This window comes from Acanthochromis polyacanthus, chromosome 12 (assembly GCF_021347895.1).
Source record: "Acanthochromis polyacanthus isolate Apoly-LR-REF ecotype Palm Island chromosome 12, KAUST_Apoly_ChrSc, whole genome shotgun sequence".
Taxonomy (NCBI): Eukaryota; Metazoa; Chordata; class Actinopteri; family Pomacentridae; genus Acanthochromis; species Acanthochromis polyacanthus.
In genome coordinates, this window is record NC_067124.1 from 14,127,762 (window position 1) to 14,146,527 (window position 18,766).

At 42.8% G+C, this 18,766-nt stretch overlaps 1 protein-coding gene across 6 annotated transcripts in view; it reads left to right on the forward strand.

The window, feature by feature from the left end:
• Positions 1–497: 497 nt before the first annotated feature.
• Positions 498–18,766, forward strand: part of LOC110966116 (CUB and sushi domain-containing protein 3-like) — a 241,430-nt gene continuing 223,161 nt past the window's right edge. For 4 of the 6 annotated variants that reach the window (XM_051956535.1, XM_051956536.1, XM_051956538.1 and 1 more), the window contains exon 1: positions 505–1,163. In XM_051956535.1, coding sequence (XP_051812495.1) covers positions 986–1,163 — 178 coding nt within the window. In that variant the 5' untranslated portion in view covers positions 505–985. Of the gene's footprint in view, positions 1,164–18,766 lie in introns of all 6 variants that reach the window. The other 2 variants (XM_051956539.1, XM_051956537.1) reach the window with 2 other exon arrangements.

Genomic DNA, 18,766 nt, shown 5'->3' on the forward strand with positions numbered 1-18,766 from the left:
GTTCATTCTATGTGCAATCACGGCCTCTCGCTCCACTGCCCCCCCCCCCGCCCCTCCACCCCCTCTCATCCCTCCCTCGTCTCAAAGTGGAGGTCGGTGACTCTTCCGAAGCTAGATGGCAGAAGAGCCCCACTGCAGCAGGCTGCGCTTTGCTCCGTCATCATTCCATCTTTGCATTGCAAATCGCCTCAGCCCCATCACTCCCAATAACGGCCCCGCTCGATCTCCAAAATGAAAATCAGAGTTATGGCGGGGTTGCCTACCAGGCGAATTTCTTTCATCAGCTCTCAGGACGGGATGCTGCCTGGCTTGAGTCTCACCTAACACCCCCACCTCTCTCCCTCCTTACCTCCCCTCTTCCTCCTCCTCTCTCACACACATGCTGTCATTAACAGAGTTCATTTCTTCCTCAGGATTTACATTCTCCCCATAAATGACGAGCCTCCTCCTCCTCCTCCTTCTTACCCCCTCCTCCCCCCTTTCTGGCCACCCACACCTCACTGTTTCCCACTTCATGATTTGTTACCCACACATCAGCCCAATCATACTTCCACAGGACGCTCTCCCTCTCGCACCTCCCTCCCCTCCACCACCACCAACACCAACACCAACACCACCTTTTTTCTCTCGCTCTCACTCTCTGTGCGGCTCAATTGCCGATCGATAAAGGCAGCATTCAGATAGTAGGTTAGACTCTCCTCCGCCGGGTTCCAGGATCACAGGGGGGAAGATGTTGGACGGCGGATGCGGGAGCGCGCCAACACAGACCCTCACACTTGATGCCCCTCTCAGCAAAGATGGTTGAGCCCTGGTCCAGGTTGCTGTGGTCCTCTCCTAAAATCCAGTCCTTCTCACTTCTCTGCTATCAGCTGACACAGCGCGGCGGGCGGCTCTGCCTGTTTCTGCTCTGAGAAGGGAATCTACTTCCAACCCGCACAGAAAGAGAAGCAAATTAGGCGCTAGGTTGCATGTTGTAGTTGTGAACATGAAGGGGATTTACAGGGACGGATACTACGACGGATCTATTGAACTACGGGACGTTTTCAACAGGAGATGCGTTAAATGTGGCCGGAGGGACTTTGTTCAAGCCAAAACGATGCGGATTAGGACGGGAATTGTTTTTTGGAATCTCATCTTTTCACTGATGTTCACTTCTGTGAAAGGTACGAGCCACTGCAGCAATTCTCTGTGTTTTCTGATGCGCTTGGTGTGCCTCAGTGTGCGCGCGTGTGTGCGTGTGCGTGCCACAAATCAAAAGCTTTAACGCTACAGACGTGCGCAAAAACAGGCGACCGCTCTGGATGGAGTTTTAAGGGGCGCATTTCAGCGGTTTTGCGCTCAATGCAGGCTTTGACGGAGTCCTCAGCAGATATTCTTGCGGTAGCCTACGCTCCCTCTAATAGCCTACGTGAGCTGCTTTGCTTAGTAGGCTAACTAGTGAATTGTTGAGACGCAAATGCATGCACTGCAGATTTCCTATAGGATGTTTCAGAGATCCTCATTTATTTGGGGTAAAGACGTGCGCATTTTCTCCTTATTTTTGCCGGGTCGAGTTTTCAAGTATTTATGTGGGATTTTTTTTGGCGTCACATCAGTTCCTCAGCAGAAAGCATCGAGGTGGTAATAAGTGGTGTAGAAACCAATTTGTCCACTGGTGTTTATTGGACTTGCCAGTGCAGGCAGGTCTAAGGTGGGCTTCTTAGTATTCCAGTGGCTCCTTCTCAGGGTCTGCCCATTTGAATGCTCCCTGTAGCTGGTGAGGTAACCGCTGCCTCCAGTTTTTTCACCCCTTTCTTATACCCACCAGCTTAATTTATTCAAGCCAATGACAATTTCCGCTCAACTGAAATGCCACTTTCCTGACACAGTGTATTGTTTTTCTTCTTTGAGAAAATGAGGGAACAAAATTCCTCGACTTTGTGCCAAACTGTCTAACCTCTCTGTTGTATGTTATATTTTCCCTCATGCTATTTACATGCTACAGGTTCTGTAAAATAGATACATAGAAACAATTGTTGCTGATTTACCACCCTGCCTAGCCTGAATTCACCCATTATCCAACATTTTAACATTCACAAACACAAATAATTCAATTTCTTGTTTCCTTGCTGTGCCAGTTATGTGTTGATTACATGTTGAATCTAATGTTTGCATGGGTGTCATGTACTGTGTGAAACTGTCATCACCAAGTGAAATTTAACCCAAAGCAAGAAGCAGAAAAAAGGAGACAATCTATTTCCAACCCTCTTCTTCCCCTCCCTTATCAATGTGTTGAAGACAAACGAGTGTGTATTTAGCGACATTTTGCATGTGTCTGAGTGCACGGCTACTTATCTGTTGAATGCATGTATGTGCTTCTGAATATGGGCACTCAGATATCAATTTACATACAGATTGTTCATCCTGTGAGTAATTCTCATGTCTGTCTGTTGGGGGTGGATGAAATGTGCAGCATGCAGAGTAGCAGCGCCCACCAAGAATGAGCCAAGTCGAGTCGAGCAGAGTCGGGCACAGTGCTGTTTCATCACCACCCACATTGTGGCAATGTCAAACCTTGAGGCCACTGCCAATCCTCCTAGTTCTGTTACTTATTAGGAAGCCAGCCAGCCAGGAATTGGGGAGGCAGAGAGGAAGGGAGGGGGAGGAAGAGGAGGAGGCTTGGGTCTTCTTTTGGAAAACAGTGGAGGAAACAGTGACACGGAGAAATGTGAGGAGGACGGACGGTGGAACAGCTGTTGTTCCTCTGCTCTGACAGTTGACACAGTGTTCGCAGAAGTAAAAAGATATCGACTTGATCTGGCCTGTGACTCACTTCTCTTGCTAAGATAATGATGCCATAAAAAAGACTCCTATCTAGTAGAGTTTGTGCAACAGCACTTTTCTCGAGGTTCTTTTTCAGTGAAGAGAAATTAGATTATTTTTGAGCCAGGGATCCTGCGCTGGGTAATGCACTGTTCTGATTCTCAGCTGACAAAGTTATATCCATCACCTGTCTGGTTCTTGACAGTGATCACATATCATGAAGTGGAGTCCAGTGAAACTTCACTTCTTGGTTTAGGAATTAATGAAACTGCGATATTTTTTTCCTCATCGCAGCAGTCCACCACCAAATAACTCTGGATATCCACTGCAACTGTGTCACCTAATCCTTGGGGAACTTATGAAACTGCTTGACACAGACATAAATTTAGGAAGCTAAATTGCAGGCATTGGATTTTTTTTAAAAGAGCAAAATGAGCAAAACACCTGAGGCAAATACAAATTGTATTCTTTTACCCTGACAGGGAGCTCACTATCTACTCTATCTCCTCATGGGTACAAGGGCTGCATTTGGCCTTTTTTCCTATGACAGTCTCACTGTGTCCATCGATTGGAGGACGATCAATCAGGTTCACCATAATGAGACGGTCACAAAGCTGAGAACACCACCTTCTTATGACGCATTCTCATCCAGCCAGTGGATAATGTCATGTGAGAAGGAGTTGCTGCCCTTTAAACGTACAGTATTCAGATTGGAGTTACAGCCACAGCTTCCTGCATCTACTCTACATGGTTGTTTATGGTTATTAGAATGCTGAAGCAGATGGATGATGTTTTACTTTATACTTTTATAGATTGAATCCAGTTTAGATGGTGCTTTGCATATCAAAATCTATTCAGTTTCTGATATTTGGAACTTGATAGGAAAAGACAGGAAGGGACTGGAACAGAGCACGCTGGCCTGTTCCTCTCACCAACATAAATACGTCAAATGACAGTCAATGATTAATGATAGTGAGCAGATTGTTGAAAACTGTCCATCTGTTGTGTCTCGTTTCTTCTGTTTCTTGTGATTACATTGTATTTCTCAAATTTCCTTTCGAGCCTGTATATTTTGTTAATACGCTTTTTTTAAAACTCCATACCAGCAGTCACTAATTGCTGGTAATCAGGTGGGCTCTGCACAGACTGTAATCTGGCCACTGAGCCCTTGATGAAGACTTTATCTCAATGTGATTATGTAAACAGGCTGGAAAGGCTGTTGGGGCTAATCAGGATTACAATTTGTCTGTGTAATTATACTCTATCTACAGGGAATGATGGGCATTATCCTGCTGCCCCCAAGGTTCTTGATCTCCACAAAAGTAGTTGAAAAAGAAGAAGAAGAAGAAGAAGAAGTACAAGAAAAGTGTGGACAGTCTAAAGGCAAATCCCTAGGGTTCGGCTTGAAAGAACAATGAACTCTTTTCCAGGATACAGGAACTTGGAGCAGCAACCCTTTTACTCCCAGGATTTTTGATGTTTCTTTTAGTGCTGATATGTCAATGCATTGTCCTCGTGGAATGCCGAGGGACTTCTCAGCTCACCCAGTCTCTCACCCGTGGCTCCAGGCCCAGGCCAGACTCTCAGATGTTGCTGACAGGTCCCTGTGAAGGTTGGATATAGTTTGCTGGTTCTGATGAAGTCAGTTTCAATATAAGCAGTACTCATGGGGGAGAGAGATTGGCAATATCTTGTCTTCAAGAAGAAAAATAGCTCACTGTTGGTTCAGATTAAATGTAATAGGCTGAGGGAAGGCTGCTTCAAGAGTCAAGGCTACATATTCAAGGTGGCCGGTCTTCTGCACCCCTGGAGCCATTTTCAGGGAGGATTAAACTCTGTTAACTGTCTGGAGGCATATTGGCTGATAAAAAATGTGTGCATTTATTTGACCTTAATCATAAAGTGGTTAAAAACTCAAAAACCTCAGAGAATTCTGCAGTTTTACAGTTACTAAGAGAGAATATAAATGCAGCTGTGCATTCATCTGAAGTGATTTTGAATTATCAAACTCAAAGGTATGTGGTAATTGAAGCACAGTCACAGCCTTACATGTATTTTTATTAAGAATTATGTCAACGGTATACTACATTTTCAGTGTTATTAATTTTATAGTTGTCATGCATGCGCACGTATCCCCATGAATCTTCCTCCGCAGTGCCCACTGCTGCTCCTGTTTGTTTATGTGGCTGTCGACTGGATTTTTGATATGTGACAGGAGAGCAGGCAGGGCAGAGCATGGCCAGGGAAACAAAGTGAGGTGATGTGAAGGTAACTGAGCAGGTAGACTGCCTCGTGAAGGCTGCAGTGATTCCACAGCATATTTCAACAGTGATTAAAATCATAGGTGAGGATGGCTGAAGATACCTGTTTAGACTCTCAACGAAACCACTTTGCTGTCAGTGATGAGGAGGCAGCACTGGGGAGTGTGAACTCCACCTAGCTGGAAAATAGACTCAGACAGGTAGATCACGGCAGACTGTATGATCTCAAGGGCCTGTGAGAGGTTCATACATCAGCTTTCATCTTAGGAAACTGTTGATTTCTTCATAAAGACCACATTGCTTTTAACCAGGCAAATGACTGTTTTTATGCTTTCTAGCCTTCTCTGTGAGGAAAAACATCTTGTGTTAGTGCAGCGTTACATTCAGGTCTCTGCTGTGCATACTGAAGAAGTCATTGATTGGACTAATCATCTCATTTCAGAGTTCCATGCAGTGTACATTAGCCTTTTGTCCTGGCCACTGGAGCTGCATTTTTGAAAGCAGTCACACACCCACCTTTACATATTCTCTGTATAAATGCATTTCTTTAACTATTGCAGGGTGACTTTCAATGTCCAAACCTGGATATGTATACATATTTTTTTTCCCCATTTTCTGTATGAAACCAGATTTAATTTTGATCATAAGAGCATTTACAAGGACTGACAATGTCATTGATACAGAGGGTGAACCTCATCTCATATAGTATCATTGAATTTCAGACCACTAACACTTAACAACAAACAGTGACAGCAACTTCAGTGTTGCACTTCCAGTCCAACCAAGTGGAATCTGATAGCAATGACAGTAACAGCAGGTTCGAAATGACGAGAAACAGAAGACAGCAATTGTTTTTTTTCTTTGCTTTTTGTTGTTGTTGTTTTCTTTTTTTGACAGAGAAAGCCATTACAATAGCTGCATTTTTGTTATAATGCCTTTTAAAGTCTGGTCAATGTGGCCCTCCAAAATGTATTTTTTAAAATAGCCAACAAACAGAAGAGGATGATGCAGAACTCAAAAGAAATTTGTAAGAAGTAATGTGGTAAAAAAAAAAAATGCATAGAATGGATAGAACAACAACCAATAACTGTAGAATGTAATGGTTTTTGTTAGAGTTTCTGGCTCCCGACTCTCAGACGTGAAGATTTAAAGCTTTTCTCTGTAAGCCCATAATAGTAAACTGAATATCTTTGGGGTTTTAGACTGTTGGTTCAAACTTTGGTCACATAGCCTGCTGTACACTCTGAAGGGTCCTGGCATTATACAGACAAAACAAGTTTGAATTGATTGATGGAGAAAAAAACTGGCAGACAATTGCTCATGAAAGTAAACACTAGTGGCAGCCCACAGTAGAAAGTGTAAATCAGATATAAGCAAATATAAAAAGTGACGTATCTATGCTTTATTAGGATTATTAATTATATAAATGACACTACCTATTTAGCTCATGTGTCTGTTGTTCAGATCAAGTTAACGATATGTAAAAGGAAAGTTAAAAAATAGAGGGAAATTTTTTTAATTTTTTTTTTTTTACGAAACCATTAGTTGCTGTAGGGTTATATGATGAATTATATTTCTGTTTATGTATTTAATTTCCACTGCAGGTTACTATTACACAGTAATGTTCCATTTTTATCAATTAATTTATTCTACCTAAAAGGTGTGACAGATGCTAAAAAACACACGAGTGGAAAAAAAAAACAAAGTTAATGAGTAACCACTGCCTGCAGGTGGACAAAGTGTTAAAATGCTGCAGCTGTTAGTTTTTCTGCACTGCATGATCAACATGTCTGCATCTGCAGATCTAAACTGCTGTCACCATTATTTTTCCATCCTGGAGGGGTTGCAGGTTGGTTGCATGTGTTGCAACAAATTCAGGAGATACACAAAATACTAAATGTTCACAAGGCTGTAAGGCTGTGGTTGAATTTCAAGTAAGTTTCGAGCAAGCTACAAAAACATGTCTTCACTATGAGAAGAGGTTTTCGACTGGAAGAAGATGTTTACCTGCACAGTAACAAAAAAGTGTTGAGAATTGTTTTAGCTTCTGCAGTGCTCAGATAGAAAAAGACAGATTTTCGTTTTGTGCTTCTTCCCTTTTTCTCTTTTTTGGGGAAAGTAAAGTGTTGATGTTATTGTTTGTTTGGGAGATTGGAGGCAAGAGAGACAGGCATCCTATTAGATGTGTTGCTGGCTGACAGTTTTGTGTTGTACAGCAGCTCGCACAGTGGTGGTCTGGCATCAGGTGCAATATGGCTCAGTAGCACTTCGAGGAGGTATTGGTGTCTGGCCATAAAATACTGTATCTGCTAGGAAGTAGTGATAGCACCAGCAGTACGCCGACGATGGAAAGTGGTTATTGTACTTGGCCACACAGACACACAACCACTGTTATTTCCTTGTGCAGTGGTGTGTATTTGTGCATGTGCCAGCTGTGTTTCCGTGTGGCAGTGTATTTGATTTTAGTATTTTTCACCTCAGTGGCTGGCAATTTAAAACCACCAAATGGAATATTTCAGAGCCCTTTTCCAAATTGCAGTGACACACTCATGAGGTAATAGTCATTCACTAGAAAGCCTCTTTTCTGTTTTTGTTGTATGGAGCCCATTTCCCTTTCATCAAGCATGCAGACAAGCATAGCGAGGGCCCACGATTATACACATTCTATCAGTATGAATTGTGAAGGTGCAGCACAGCCATGGAGATAAAACCCTTCTCTTTGGGGACATCAATTTAAGATTTCTGTCTAGTAAGGTTGCTGTCTAGGCCCAAGCAGTCATCACTGTTGTGTTCCTGGTTGTGCTGATGAAAAATTATTTTCTCTCCCCTCCACATTTTATGTCTGTGGCTAAAAGCACAGAGTGCTGAAGATCTAAGAGAAAAGTTCTTGGATTTCTAAAAACAAAATTGCCTCTAAATATAACTTCTGAGCATTGCAGTAGCTCTGATTTGATGCAGACCCTCAAGATTCCTGATCTGAAGGTATGACAGCAAACAAACAGCTCTCTCTCTCTCTCTTTCTCTTTCTTTCTTTCTCTTCAATATTTGTTCTGATCAAAGTTTGTCCTTGTGGTAACTTCAGCTTGAAAAGAACCACTCGACAACGTTGTGGCCGAAGTTGCACTTTATATAAACACTGGCAAACTTAGCATTCAAACCAGAGCTAGTCTGTTAACATCTCTGTCGGCTGGAGGACAAGCATAACCACAACGCCCGGGGCGGAAGTGTTCGTCAGAGCAGAAATCTCTTTCAAAATAAATGCAACATTAGGAACATCGATCGCTGGTGGGAGCATAGCTCTTGCTCTTATTCTGATTAGATTAACGTAATAATGCTCACGTCACAACACTTCTCCCCTTTAAATTCCAACATTCTCCCCAAAATGTGAATTACTAGCAGAAACCAAACAGTCACATTTTTTTCTTTAGCTGGGGTACACTCAACACATGGAAAACATGACAGCTTTAACATCCAGTCCAATGTAAACTGTTCCATCAAACATTAAGTCTGTCGGGATGCTTGCGAGTGTGCTGTGACCTTCGCACTACCCCTGGTGACCCAGCACTCCCCACTGGTGTAGGTGTTTTGGGAGGGTCTGGTGTTGTGACACTGAGAGGAGTCTGGGAGTCAGTGTGAGCGAGTTCATCCTCTCTGAGTGACTCAGAAACCTCTGTCTCTCTCTCTCTGGTTGACCCCCCTCCCCAGTTGTCGGTCTCACCACTGGAAACTCTGCAACACTGTCTTCCTCCAAAACAGTATCATGCCGCAATCATACATGATCCTGATGTCTGCGGAAAATCCGTCCATCAGTCAGCTTAACGACATAGGAGACTGGCCCACTACGCTTTAGCACAACTCCAGGTGGCCACTGCTGGTTGTTATGGCTGCTGAAGTTCCTCACGTAGACACAGTCATCCGGTTTCAACTGTCTCTCCCGTGCATGTTGATCATGTCTTTCTGCTTTTCCTGCTTTCCCTCCACTTTTGCCTTCATGTCTGGACGCAGCAGGTCCAACCTCGACTTGGTCCTATGCACCATCAGCATCTCCGCTGGCGTGCGTCCCGTCGTAGTTTGTGGCGTGAGGCGGTATTTAAACAGGAAACGTGAAAGCTGAGTGCTGAGCGAATCTCCTGTCATCCGCTTTAGGCCCTCCTTCACTGTTTGAACAGCCCACTCGACCAACCCATTTGAGGCAGGGTGAAAAGGAGCTGTCCGTATGTGATGAATGCCATTCCATTGCATGAACTCACTGAACAGCTCACTGGTGAATGTCGGGCCATTATCAGTGACTACTCTGTCAGGCAAACCATGTACTGCAAACACTTGCCTGAGTTTGTCAATTGTTGTGGGGGCTGTAATGTTGCTCATGATGTGGGCCTCTATCCACTTAGAGTGTGCATCCACCATTATAAGAAACATCTGTCCCTTAAACGGACCAGCAAAGTCCAAATGTAGCCTAGACCAGGGGCGGTCTGGCCACTCCCATGGGTGCAAGGGGCCTGGTTGAGGCATGTTCTGATTGGTCTGACACTGAGTGCATGCTCTCACCTTGTTCTCCAGATCCTGATCCAGTGTCGGCCACCAGACATAGGACCTCGCCAGGATTTTCATCCGCGATACACCTGGATGAGTCTCATGTAATTCGTCCATGATCTGTGCATGACCTGGGGGAGGCAAGATGACCCTCGCACCTCAAAAGATGCAGCCATCCTGCAGACTCAGTTCTGTTTTGCGTTTAGCATATGACCTCAACTCCTCTCCTTCCACCACACTGGGCCAACCCTGCAAAAGGAAAGTTTTGACTTGGGACAGGACGGGGTCCTTCTCTGTCCACTGCTTTATGCGGGAGGCTTTTACAGATGTCTCTGCCAGCTTCTCTAATGCAAAAACTGTTTCTGGAGGTACATGTGTCACAGCGGGTGTTTCCGGTAATGGCAGCCGACTCAGCGCATCTGCGTTTGCATTGTCCTTACCCGCTCTGTACACTATGGTGTACTGGTAGGCTGACAGTGTGAGCGCCCAGCGCTATATCCTGGCTGAGGCCAGCGGCGGCATGCATTTGGTCTCGCTGAACAGGCTCATCAGTGGCTTATGGTCCGTATAGATTTTGAATGCACGGCATAGAGATACTGATGAAAACGCTTGACAGCAAAGACAATGGCTAGGCCCTCTTTGCCCAGCTGTGAGTATCCTTTCTCCGCTGCTGTCAGCGTACGTGAAACAAAACCAACCGGCTTCTCAGATCCATCTTCCATAACGTGTGAAAGAACTGCCCCAATACCATATGGCGAAGCGTCACATGAAAGGGTTATCTCCTTATCTGGGTCAAAGTGAACTAGGAGCGTCGCTGAGTGGAGGAGCTCTTTCACTTCCTTAAAAGCTCCCTCCTGCTCCTCGCACCACTGCCACTTAGTGTTGTTGTGAAGCAGCTTGTACAGTGGGGCCAAATCCTTCGAGAGGTCGGGCAGGAATTTGCCATAATAGTTCACCATGCCCAAAAATGAGCTCAGTTCAGTGACACACTTTGGGCTTGGGGCCTCCTTTATAGCCCTCACTTTATCTTCCGCTGGGCAGAGTCCTTCTGCTGTGATCTTATGTCCTAGGTAGGTCACACTTGGCGCTAGGAACACACATTTACTGCGCTTTAATCGCAACCCTCCGTCTGAGAACCTCTTCGGCACCTGTTCCACGTTAGCCAAATGCTCTGCCTCTGTGGCCCCTGTGATCAAAATATCATCGAGGTAGACTGCCACATGAGGAATCCCCTGCAGCAGAGTGTCCATCGTTCTCTGGAAAATGGCAGGACTGGACGCCACTCCAAACACCAGGCGATTGTACTTGAATAATCCCTTGTGTGTATTGATGGTGACATACTCTTTTGAATCCTCATCCAGTAGCAGCTGCTGGTATGCCAACCCGGTCTCACAAGGATTCGTGAAACTATCACGTAAATTAATCTATGGTTACGTGCGCACCAACACGATTTTCTCATGTTTTTCGTGTTGCTCACAACGAAATTCAAACCAATGTATTTCAAGCGGAGGACTTTTCATGCCACTCAGAACGTATTTCAAACGAATATTTTTAATGTAAACGCGTTGCGAATCAAAGCGGAGGACTTTTCATACCACTCAGAACGTATTTCAAACGAATATTTTCAATGTAAAAGCGTTGCGAATCCAACGCTATATTTTGCATTACATCGTCCCATACATATAATGTGATGCCTTTATTTTTGCTGCAGGATTTGGGTATTTGAGATTAAAAAACGTTAGTGTTTGTTTGTTTGCAAACGGGTTGGATTTTGTTTTCATATCTGAGTCTTAATCACACCTGAATAGAACGTTTAATTAATCAAATATTCCTCGTGTGTCATGTTTCTCCTCGGTCTGATTTAAGCGAGTTACGTAGGGCATTTTGAATCGGTATATTATATTTTTAATGTAAAGCATTGCGAATCCAACGCTATATTTTGCATTCGCAGGGGCCGGCAATTAGATGTGGCTTCGGGCCAAAATTTGTGTAAACATTATTCGGCGGTTTGACCGACGGGCCGGTGCGCTGGTATTTATTAAATAATTTTGATGAGTGGGTATCCGATGCCCGTATAGCTCAGCACGTTAAGCAGGTGACTCATGTACAAGAGCTGGTCTCGGACGCGGGTTCGATTCCGGTTTGCTTTATTATAATATTTTGGAAGTTTTTCATACACAAATGCAGATTTCTAAACGGACTGCTGTAAAACTTTTTAACATGATTGAAGATATCAAACTCATGGACAACTCCTAACCCATTGGACATTCATGCGGACAGACTCCTGTTTCAATTAAAAAAAACAAAACAAAACAAAACGTGCAGCACTTCGGCACCTTTCTTCTTCGGTGGTGTCTGTGTAAAACAATGTCCAACATGCAAACAGCACACCTAGCGCCATGAAGCACAAAATGCAGGTGTAAATCAATGGGGTGCTGAACATGGTAATATTCATAGCGGAAATAATAGATAATAATAATAATGATAGGTAATAGAATATTCTGAAATTAAGCTCGACTGTAGACAGGTATTTTGCAAACACTGTGAACACACACACACACACACTAATATATGTTAGAGAAGCAGATAATGGCAGTAGAGTCAATTATTTTAATAATTTGAAGAGACAATATATGATTACGCTATATATACATATATAAACAAAATACTGACTAATGAACACATATTTCTATATAAACTATATATATATATATATATATATATATAAATATCATTTTCTGACATATCTTTTTTAATATATATGTATGAATTATATTGATAGTCTATATGTGATTTATATAATAATTTTCTCTGATATATAACTTCTGTCTATTGTTTTATATAAAAATATGTGTTCATTAGTCAGTATTTTGTTTATATATGTGTATATAGCGTAATCATATATTGTCTCTTCAAATTATTAAAATAATTGACTTTGCTGCCATTATCCGCTTCTCTAACATATATTAGTGTGTGTGTGTTTACAGTGTTTGCAAAATACCTGTCTACAGTCGAGCTAATATCAGAATATTCTATTACTGTTAATCCACTATGAACATTAAAATACGCCGAACCATTTGTCCTGTATCATAGCTACATGTATGACGTTTGCAGCAAAAAAATTAAAAAACGCGTGAAAATCAGTTTAATATTCAGAGTTAAGATGGATTAAATGCGCTGTCAAACGGCGCTGAGTGGAGCGGATGACCGGACCAAGATGGCGGCCCCACCGCTCGTCAGCCCCAATAGGCAGTAGCGCTCGATGCGGCGTCTACTTTTTATTATGTCTATGGTGCTGAATGCTCTGGGAGCAAGTCTGCAGTGAAAACACTTTTGAAGGGGTCAAGGGTCACTAAATCAAGGTTCAAAGGTTCAAGGGTTCACTTTATTGTCGTATCATTCCACATTTGCACATGAAACAATATGAAATTTGACCCTGGTCCCAGTTTCAGCCATCAAAAAATATAAAAACACTCTCATAAAGACAATATAGTATAAAGAGACACACTAATATATACAAATCTGCAACATAGATATATGTGCAGTGAACCAACAGTTTGTGCAATATTTAGTAGGTAATGAATAAAGAGCCTAGTCCAGTAGTGCAGTGTGTGTGTGCTTGTGTGTGTATGTGGGGATGCGTGCATGCATGTGTATTTGCGGGGGAGAGGTGGTGATGATATGAAAACAGAGTCTACACAGACCTGTTCAGTAGCCGACAGCTTCGCGGAAGAAGACTTCAATGAAGGAGACATTTGTGCAACATGTAGTCATATAAAGTCATTCCCAGTGGAATTCAAGTCTGATATTGTGTGGGACTATTCAGAGCAGTCACATGAAGCACTGTATCTGTTTCAAGGGTCTAGCCCACGGGAACCGCGTTTTTCAGCAGTGAGGCCTGCTAGCAGTGATGCAGCCTGAGGCCTTCAGACATGTAAAAAAAAAATCTGCTCGGTCATTTTGGGTCATAGTGGACACCAACTCGTGACACGCTCCTAGTAGAACCACCTCCTGACCTTGCATATTTTTTTTCAGAGAGTTTACTCAAAAGGGGCTCGATCATGGCCCTGTTTCTTACTCTACGGTTTAACCCTTTAATGTCCAATGCTTCAAAACGGGCACAAAAGGTCAAAATCTCGCACAATCCTAACCACATTTGGACCAACTGCACAGGTTTCTATATACAGAGACTAATGTGAAGCGTCATTCACGTTTCAGACTCCAGGAGCCCTGAAGAAGGAATGAGGGCAAAAAAAAAACACGTTTTTTTCATAAATGTCCGTCTTTTGCTCTCATTTCTCTTCTGTACATCAGAGAGCTGAACCTGGGATTGTACTCTGAAACATCTAAATCTAAATCCACTAGAACTGTTTTGCTAGCCCCTCCCAAACGGAGTAGCTCCAGGAACGACCGAGAGACTTGTGCTTCAAATCAATTGTTTACCAAGGTCACTGAATCACCCCTAAAAGTTTCAGCTCATTTGATGCAAAAATTACCGATTTGTGGGGCTTCATAGTCCAAAATGTCAAACTTTGACCCTGCGCCAGGGGTCACAGGAAGGTCACAGAGCACCAAACCAGCACAGTTCAGCTCCAAATATAGCCTAGATAATAACATACTAAAAGATCAGCCCAGGGTCCCAGTAGAAAAATCTGACCCAAGTGTTCATGTTTGAAAATCAGGTCTTGTCAGCTTTTAAACCCTGAGAGCCTTCTTGCCAGTGGAATTAGACCCTCACCCTAATTTTTTACCCAAACGGGAACGAAATCTTAACCACAAGTACTAGGGCCCTCGGTGAGTCGGTATGTACAATTTCAGCCTCCTAGGTCAACAGGGGGCCAGATGGTACCTAATATTGACTGAGTAGGTGTGCTCTCCATTCTCCAAACTTCAACATGGTACCATCTGGCCCCCTGTTGACCTAGGAGGCTGAAATTGTACATACCGACTCACCGAGGGCCCTAGTACTTGTGGTTAAGATTTCGTCCCGTTTGGGTAAAAAATTAGGGTGAGGGTCTAATTCACCTGGCAAGAAGGCTCTCAGGTTTAACAGTCTGACAAGACCTGATTTTCAAACATGAACAGCTTGGTCAGATTTTTCTACTGGGACCCTGGGGCTGAATCTTTTAGTATGTTATACTAGGCTATATTTGGAGCTGACTGTGCTGGTTTGGTGTCCCTCTTGTGACCCCTTTCCCTGTGACCCCTGGCGCAGGGTCAAAGTTTGACATTTTGGACTATGAAGCCCCACAAATCGGTAATTTTGCATCAAATGAGCTGAACTTTTAGGGGTGATTCAGGTGACACTTGGTAAACAATTGATTTGAAGCACAAGTCTCTCGGTCGTTCCTGGAGCTACTTCCGGTTGGGAGGGCTAGCAAAACAGTTCTAGTGGATTTAGATTTTAGATGTTTCAGAGGTACCAGATCCCAGGTTCAGCTTCTGAGTGTTACAAGAAGAAAAATCAGAGAGCAAAAGCAGGGACATTTATTGAAAAAAACGTGTTTTTTTTTTTTTGCCCCTCATTCCTTCTTCAGGGCTCCTGGAGGTCTGAAAACGTGCATGAGCGTTCACATTAGTCTCTGTATATAGAACCTGTGCAGTTTGGTCCCAAATTGGTTTAGGATTGTGCGAGATTTTGACCTTTTTAGCCCGTTTTGAAGCATTTGGACATTAAAGGGTTAACCGTAGAGTAAGAAACAGGGCCATGATCGAGCCCTTTTGAGTAAACTCTCTGAAAAAAAAATATGCAAGGTCAGGAGGTGGTCTACTAGGAGCGTGTACGATTTGGTGTCACTAGACCCAAAAATGACCGAGCAGGATTTTTTTTACATGTCTGAAGGCCTCAGGCTGCATCACTGCTAGCAGGCCTCACTGCCTGAAAACGCGGGTTCCCGTGGGGCTAGACCCTTGAAAACAGATACAGTGCTTCATGTGACTGCTCTGAATAGCTCCCACACAATATCAGACTTGAATTCCACTGGGAATGACTTTTATGATACTTGTTGCACAAAATGTCTCCTTCATTTGAAGTCTTCTTCCGCGAAGCTGTCGGGCTACTGAACAGGTCTGTTGTAGACTCTGTTTTCATATCATCACCACCTCTCCCCCGCAAATACACATGCATGCACGCATCCCCACATACACACACAAGCACACACACACTGCACTACTGGACTAGGCTCTTTATTCATTTACCTACTAAATATTGCACAAACTGTTGGTTCACTGCACATATATCTATGTTGCAGATTTGTATATATTAGTGTGTCTCTTTATACTTTATATTGTCTTTATGAGAGTGTTTTTATATTTTTTTGATGGCTGAAACTGGGACCAGGGTCAAATTTCATATTGTTTCATGTGCAAATGTGGAATGATACGACAATAAAGTGAACCCTTGAACCTTTGAACCTTGATTTAGTGACCCTTGACCCCTTCAAAAGTGTTTTCACTGCAGACTTGCTCCCAGAGCATTCAGCACCATAGACATAATAAAAAGTAGACGCCGCATCGAGCGCTACTGCCTATTGGGGCTGACGAGCGGTGGGCCGCCATCTTGGTCCGGTCATCCGCTCCACTCAGCGCCGTTGACAGCGCATTTAATCCATCTTAACTCTGAATATTAAACTGATTTTCACGCGTTTTTTAATTTTTTTGCTGCAAACGTCATACATGTAGCTATGATACAGGACAAATGGTTCGGCGTATTTTAATGTTCATAGTGGGATTAACAGTAATAGAATATTCTGATATTAAGCTCGACTGTAGACAGGTATTTTGCAAACACTGTGAACACACACACACACTAATATATGTTAGAGAAGCGGATAATGGCAGCAAAGTCAATTATTTTAATAATTTGAAGAGACAATATATGATTACGCTATATACACATATATAAACAAAATACTGACTAATGAACACATATTTTTATATAAAACAATAGACAGAAGTTATATATCAGAGAAAATTATTATATAAATCACATATAGACTATCAATATAATTCATACATATATATTAAAAAAGATATGTCAGAAAATGATATTTTATATATATATATATATATATATATATATAGTTTTATATAGAAATATGTGTTCATTAGTCAGTATTTTGTTTATATATGTATATATAGCGTAATCATATATTGTCTCTTCAAATTATTAAAATAATTGACTCTACTGCCATTATCTGCTTCTCTAACATATATTAGTGTGTGTGTGTGTGTTCACAGTGTTTGCAAAATACCTGTCTACAGTCGAGCTTAATTTCAGAATATTCTATTACCTATCATTATTATTATTATCTATTATTTCCGCTATGAATATTACTATGTTCAGCACCCCATTGATTTACACCTGCATTTTGTGCTTCATGGCGCTAGGTGTGCTGTTTGCATGTTGGACATTGTTTTACACAGACACCACCGAAGAAGAAAGGTGCCGAAGTGCTGCACGTTTTGTTTGTTTTGTTTTTTTAATTGAAACAGGAGTCTGTCCGCATGAATGTCCAATGGGTTAGGAGTTGTCCATGAGTTTGATATCTTCAATCATGTTAAAAAGTTTTACAGCAGTCCGTTTAGAAATCTGCATTTGTGTATGAAAAACTTCCAAAATATTATAATAAAGCAAACCGGAATCGAACCCGCGTCCGAGACCAGCTCTTGTACATGAGTTACCTGCTTAACGTGCTGAGCTATACGGGCATCGGATACCCACTCATCAAAATTATTTAATAAATACCAGCGCACCGGCCCGTCGGTCAAACCGCCGAATAATGTTTACACAAATTTTGGCCCGAAGCCACATCTAATTGCCGGCCCCTGCGAATGCAAAATATAGCGTTGGATTCGCAATGCTTTTACATTAAAAATATAATATACCGATTCAAAATGCCCTACGTAACTCGCTTAAATCAGACCGAGGAGAAACATGACACACGAGGAATATTTGATTAATTAAACGTTCTATTCAGGTGTGATTAAGACTCAGATATGAAAACAAAATCCAACCCGTTTGCAAACAAACAAACACTAACGTTTTTTAATCTCAAATACCCAAATCCTGCAGCAAAAATAAAGGCATCACATTATATGTATGGGACGATGTAATGCAAAATATAGCGTTGGATTCGCAACGCTTTTACATTGAAAATATTCGTTTGAAATACGTTCTGAGTGGTATGAAAAGTCCTCCGCTTTGATTCGCAACGCGTTTACATTAAAAATATTCGTTTGAAATACGTTCTGAGTGGCATGAAAAGTCCTCCGCTTGAAATACATTGGTTTGAATTTCGTTGTGAGCAACACGAAAAACATGAGAAAATCGTGTTGGTGCGCACGTAACCATAGATTAATTTACGTGATAGTTTCACGAATCCTTGTGAGACCGGGTTGGGTATGCCTGGCTCATGTCAAGCTTTGTGAAGAGCTTGCCTCCTGCCAGGGTCACAAACAGGTCCTCTATGCGTGGCAAGGGATACTCCTCCAGCTTCGAGACCTGATTCACTGTGAGCTTGTAGTCCCCACATATCCGTGCAGTTTTGTCTTCTTTCAAAACTGGCACAATGGGCGCCGCCCACCTCGAAAACTGGACAGGCTCGATGATACCCAGCTTCTGCAACCGCCCCAGTTCTTCCTCAACTTTGCTTTTCATGGCATAGGGCACTGATCTGGGCTTGAAAAACCGAGGCATGGCCTCAGGGTCCACATAGAGCTTTACTGTCACGTCCTTCAGTGTGCCCAGTTTGTCTCTGAACACGTCACTGTATTGTTTCAGAATGTTCTCTGTTGCGTGCACATACTTTATTTCGTGCCAGTTGAGTTGAATCTTGCGAAGCCAGTCACGGCACCAAAAGACTGGGCCCGCTGCCTTTCGCTATCACCAACCTGACTTTTGCCTTTTGACCCTCTGCTGCAATGTCCACAAAGATCACCCCTAAGTGAGGGATGGGATGTGAGGGATGTGAGGTCCTGAGTCTGAGCCGTGAACGTCTGAGGGGAGGCAGATTATCCCCCCATGTGCTCCTGTACGTCTCCTCACTGATGACTGATGCAGTAGCTCCTGAGTCAATCTCGAACGTGATATCCCGCCCTTTTACATTGACTGTAGCATAATAGGGTTCAGGTGGTTCTTCGTCTGTTTCGACCCCAAACATGTTGTAGGA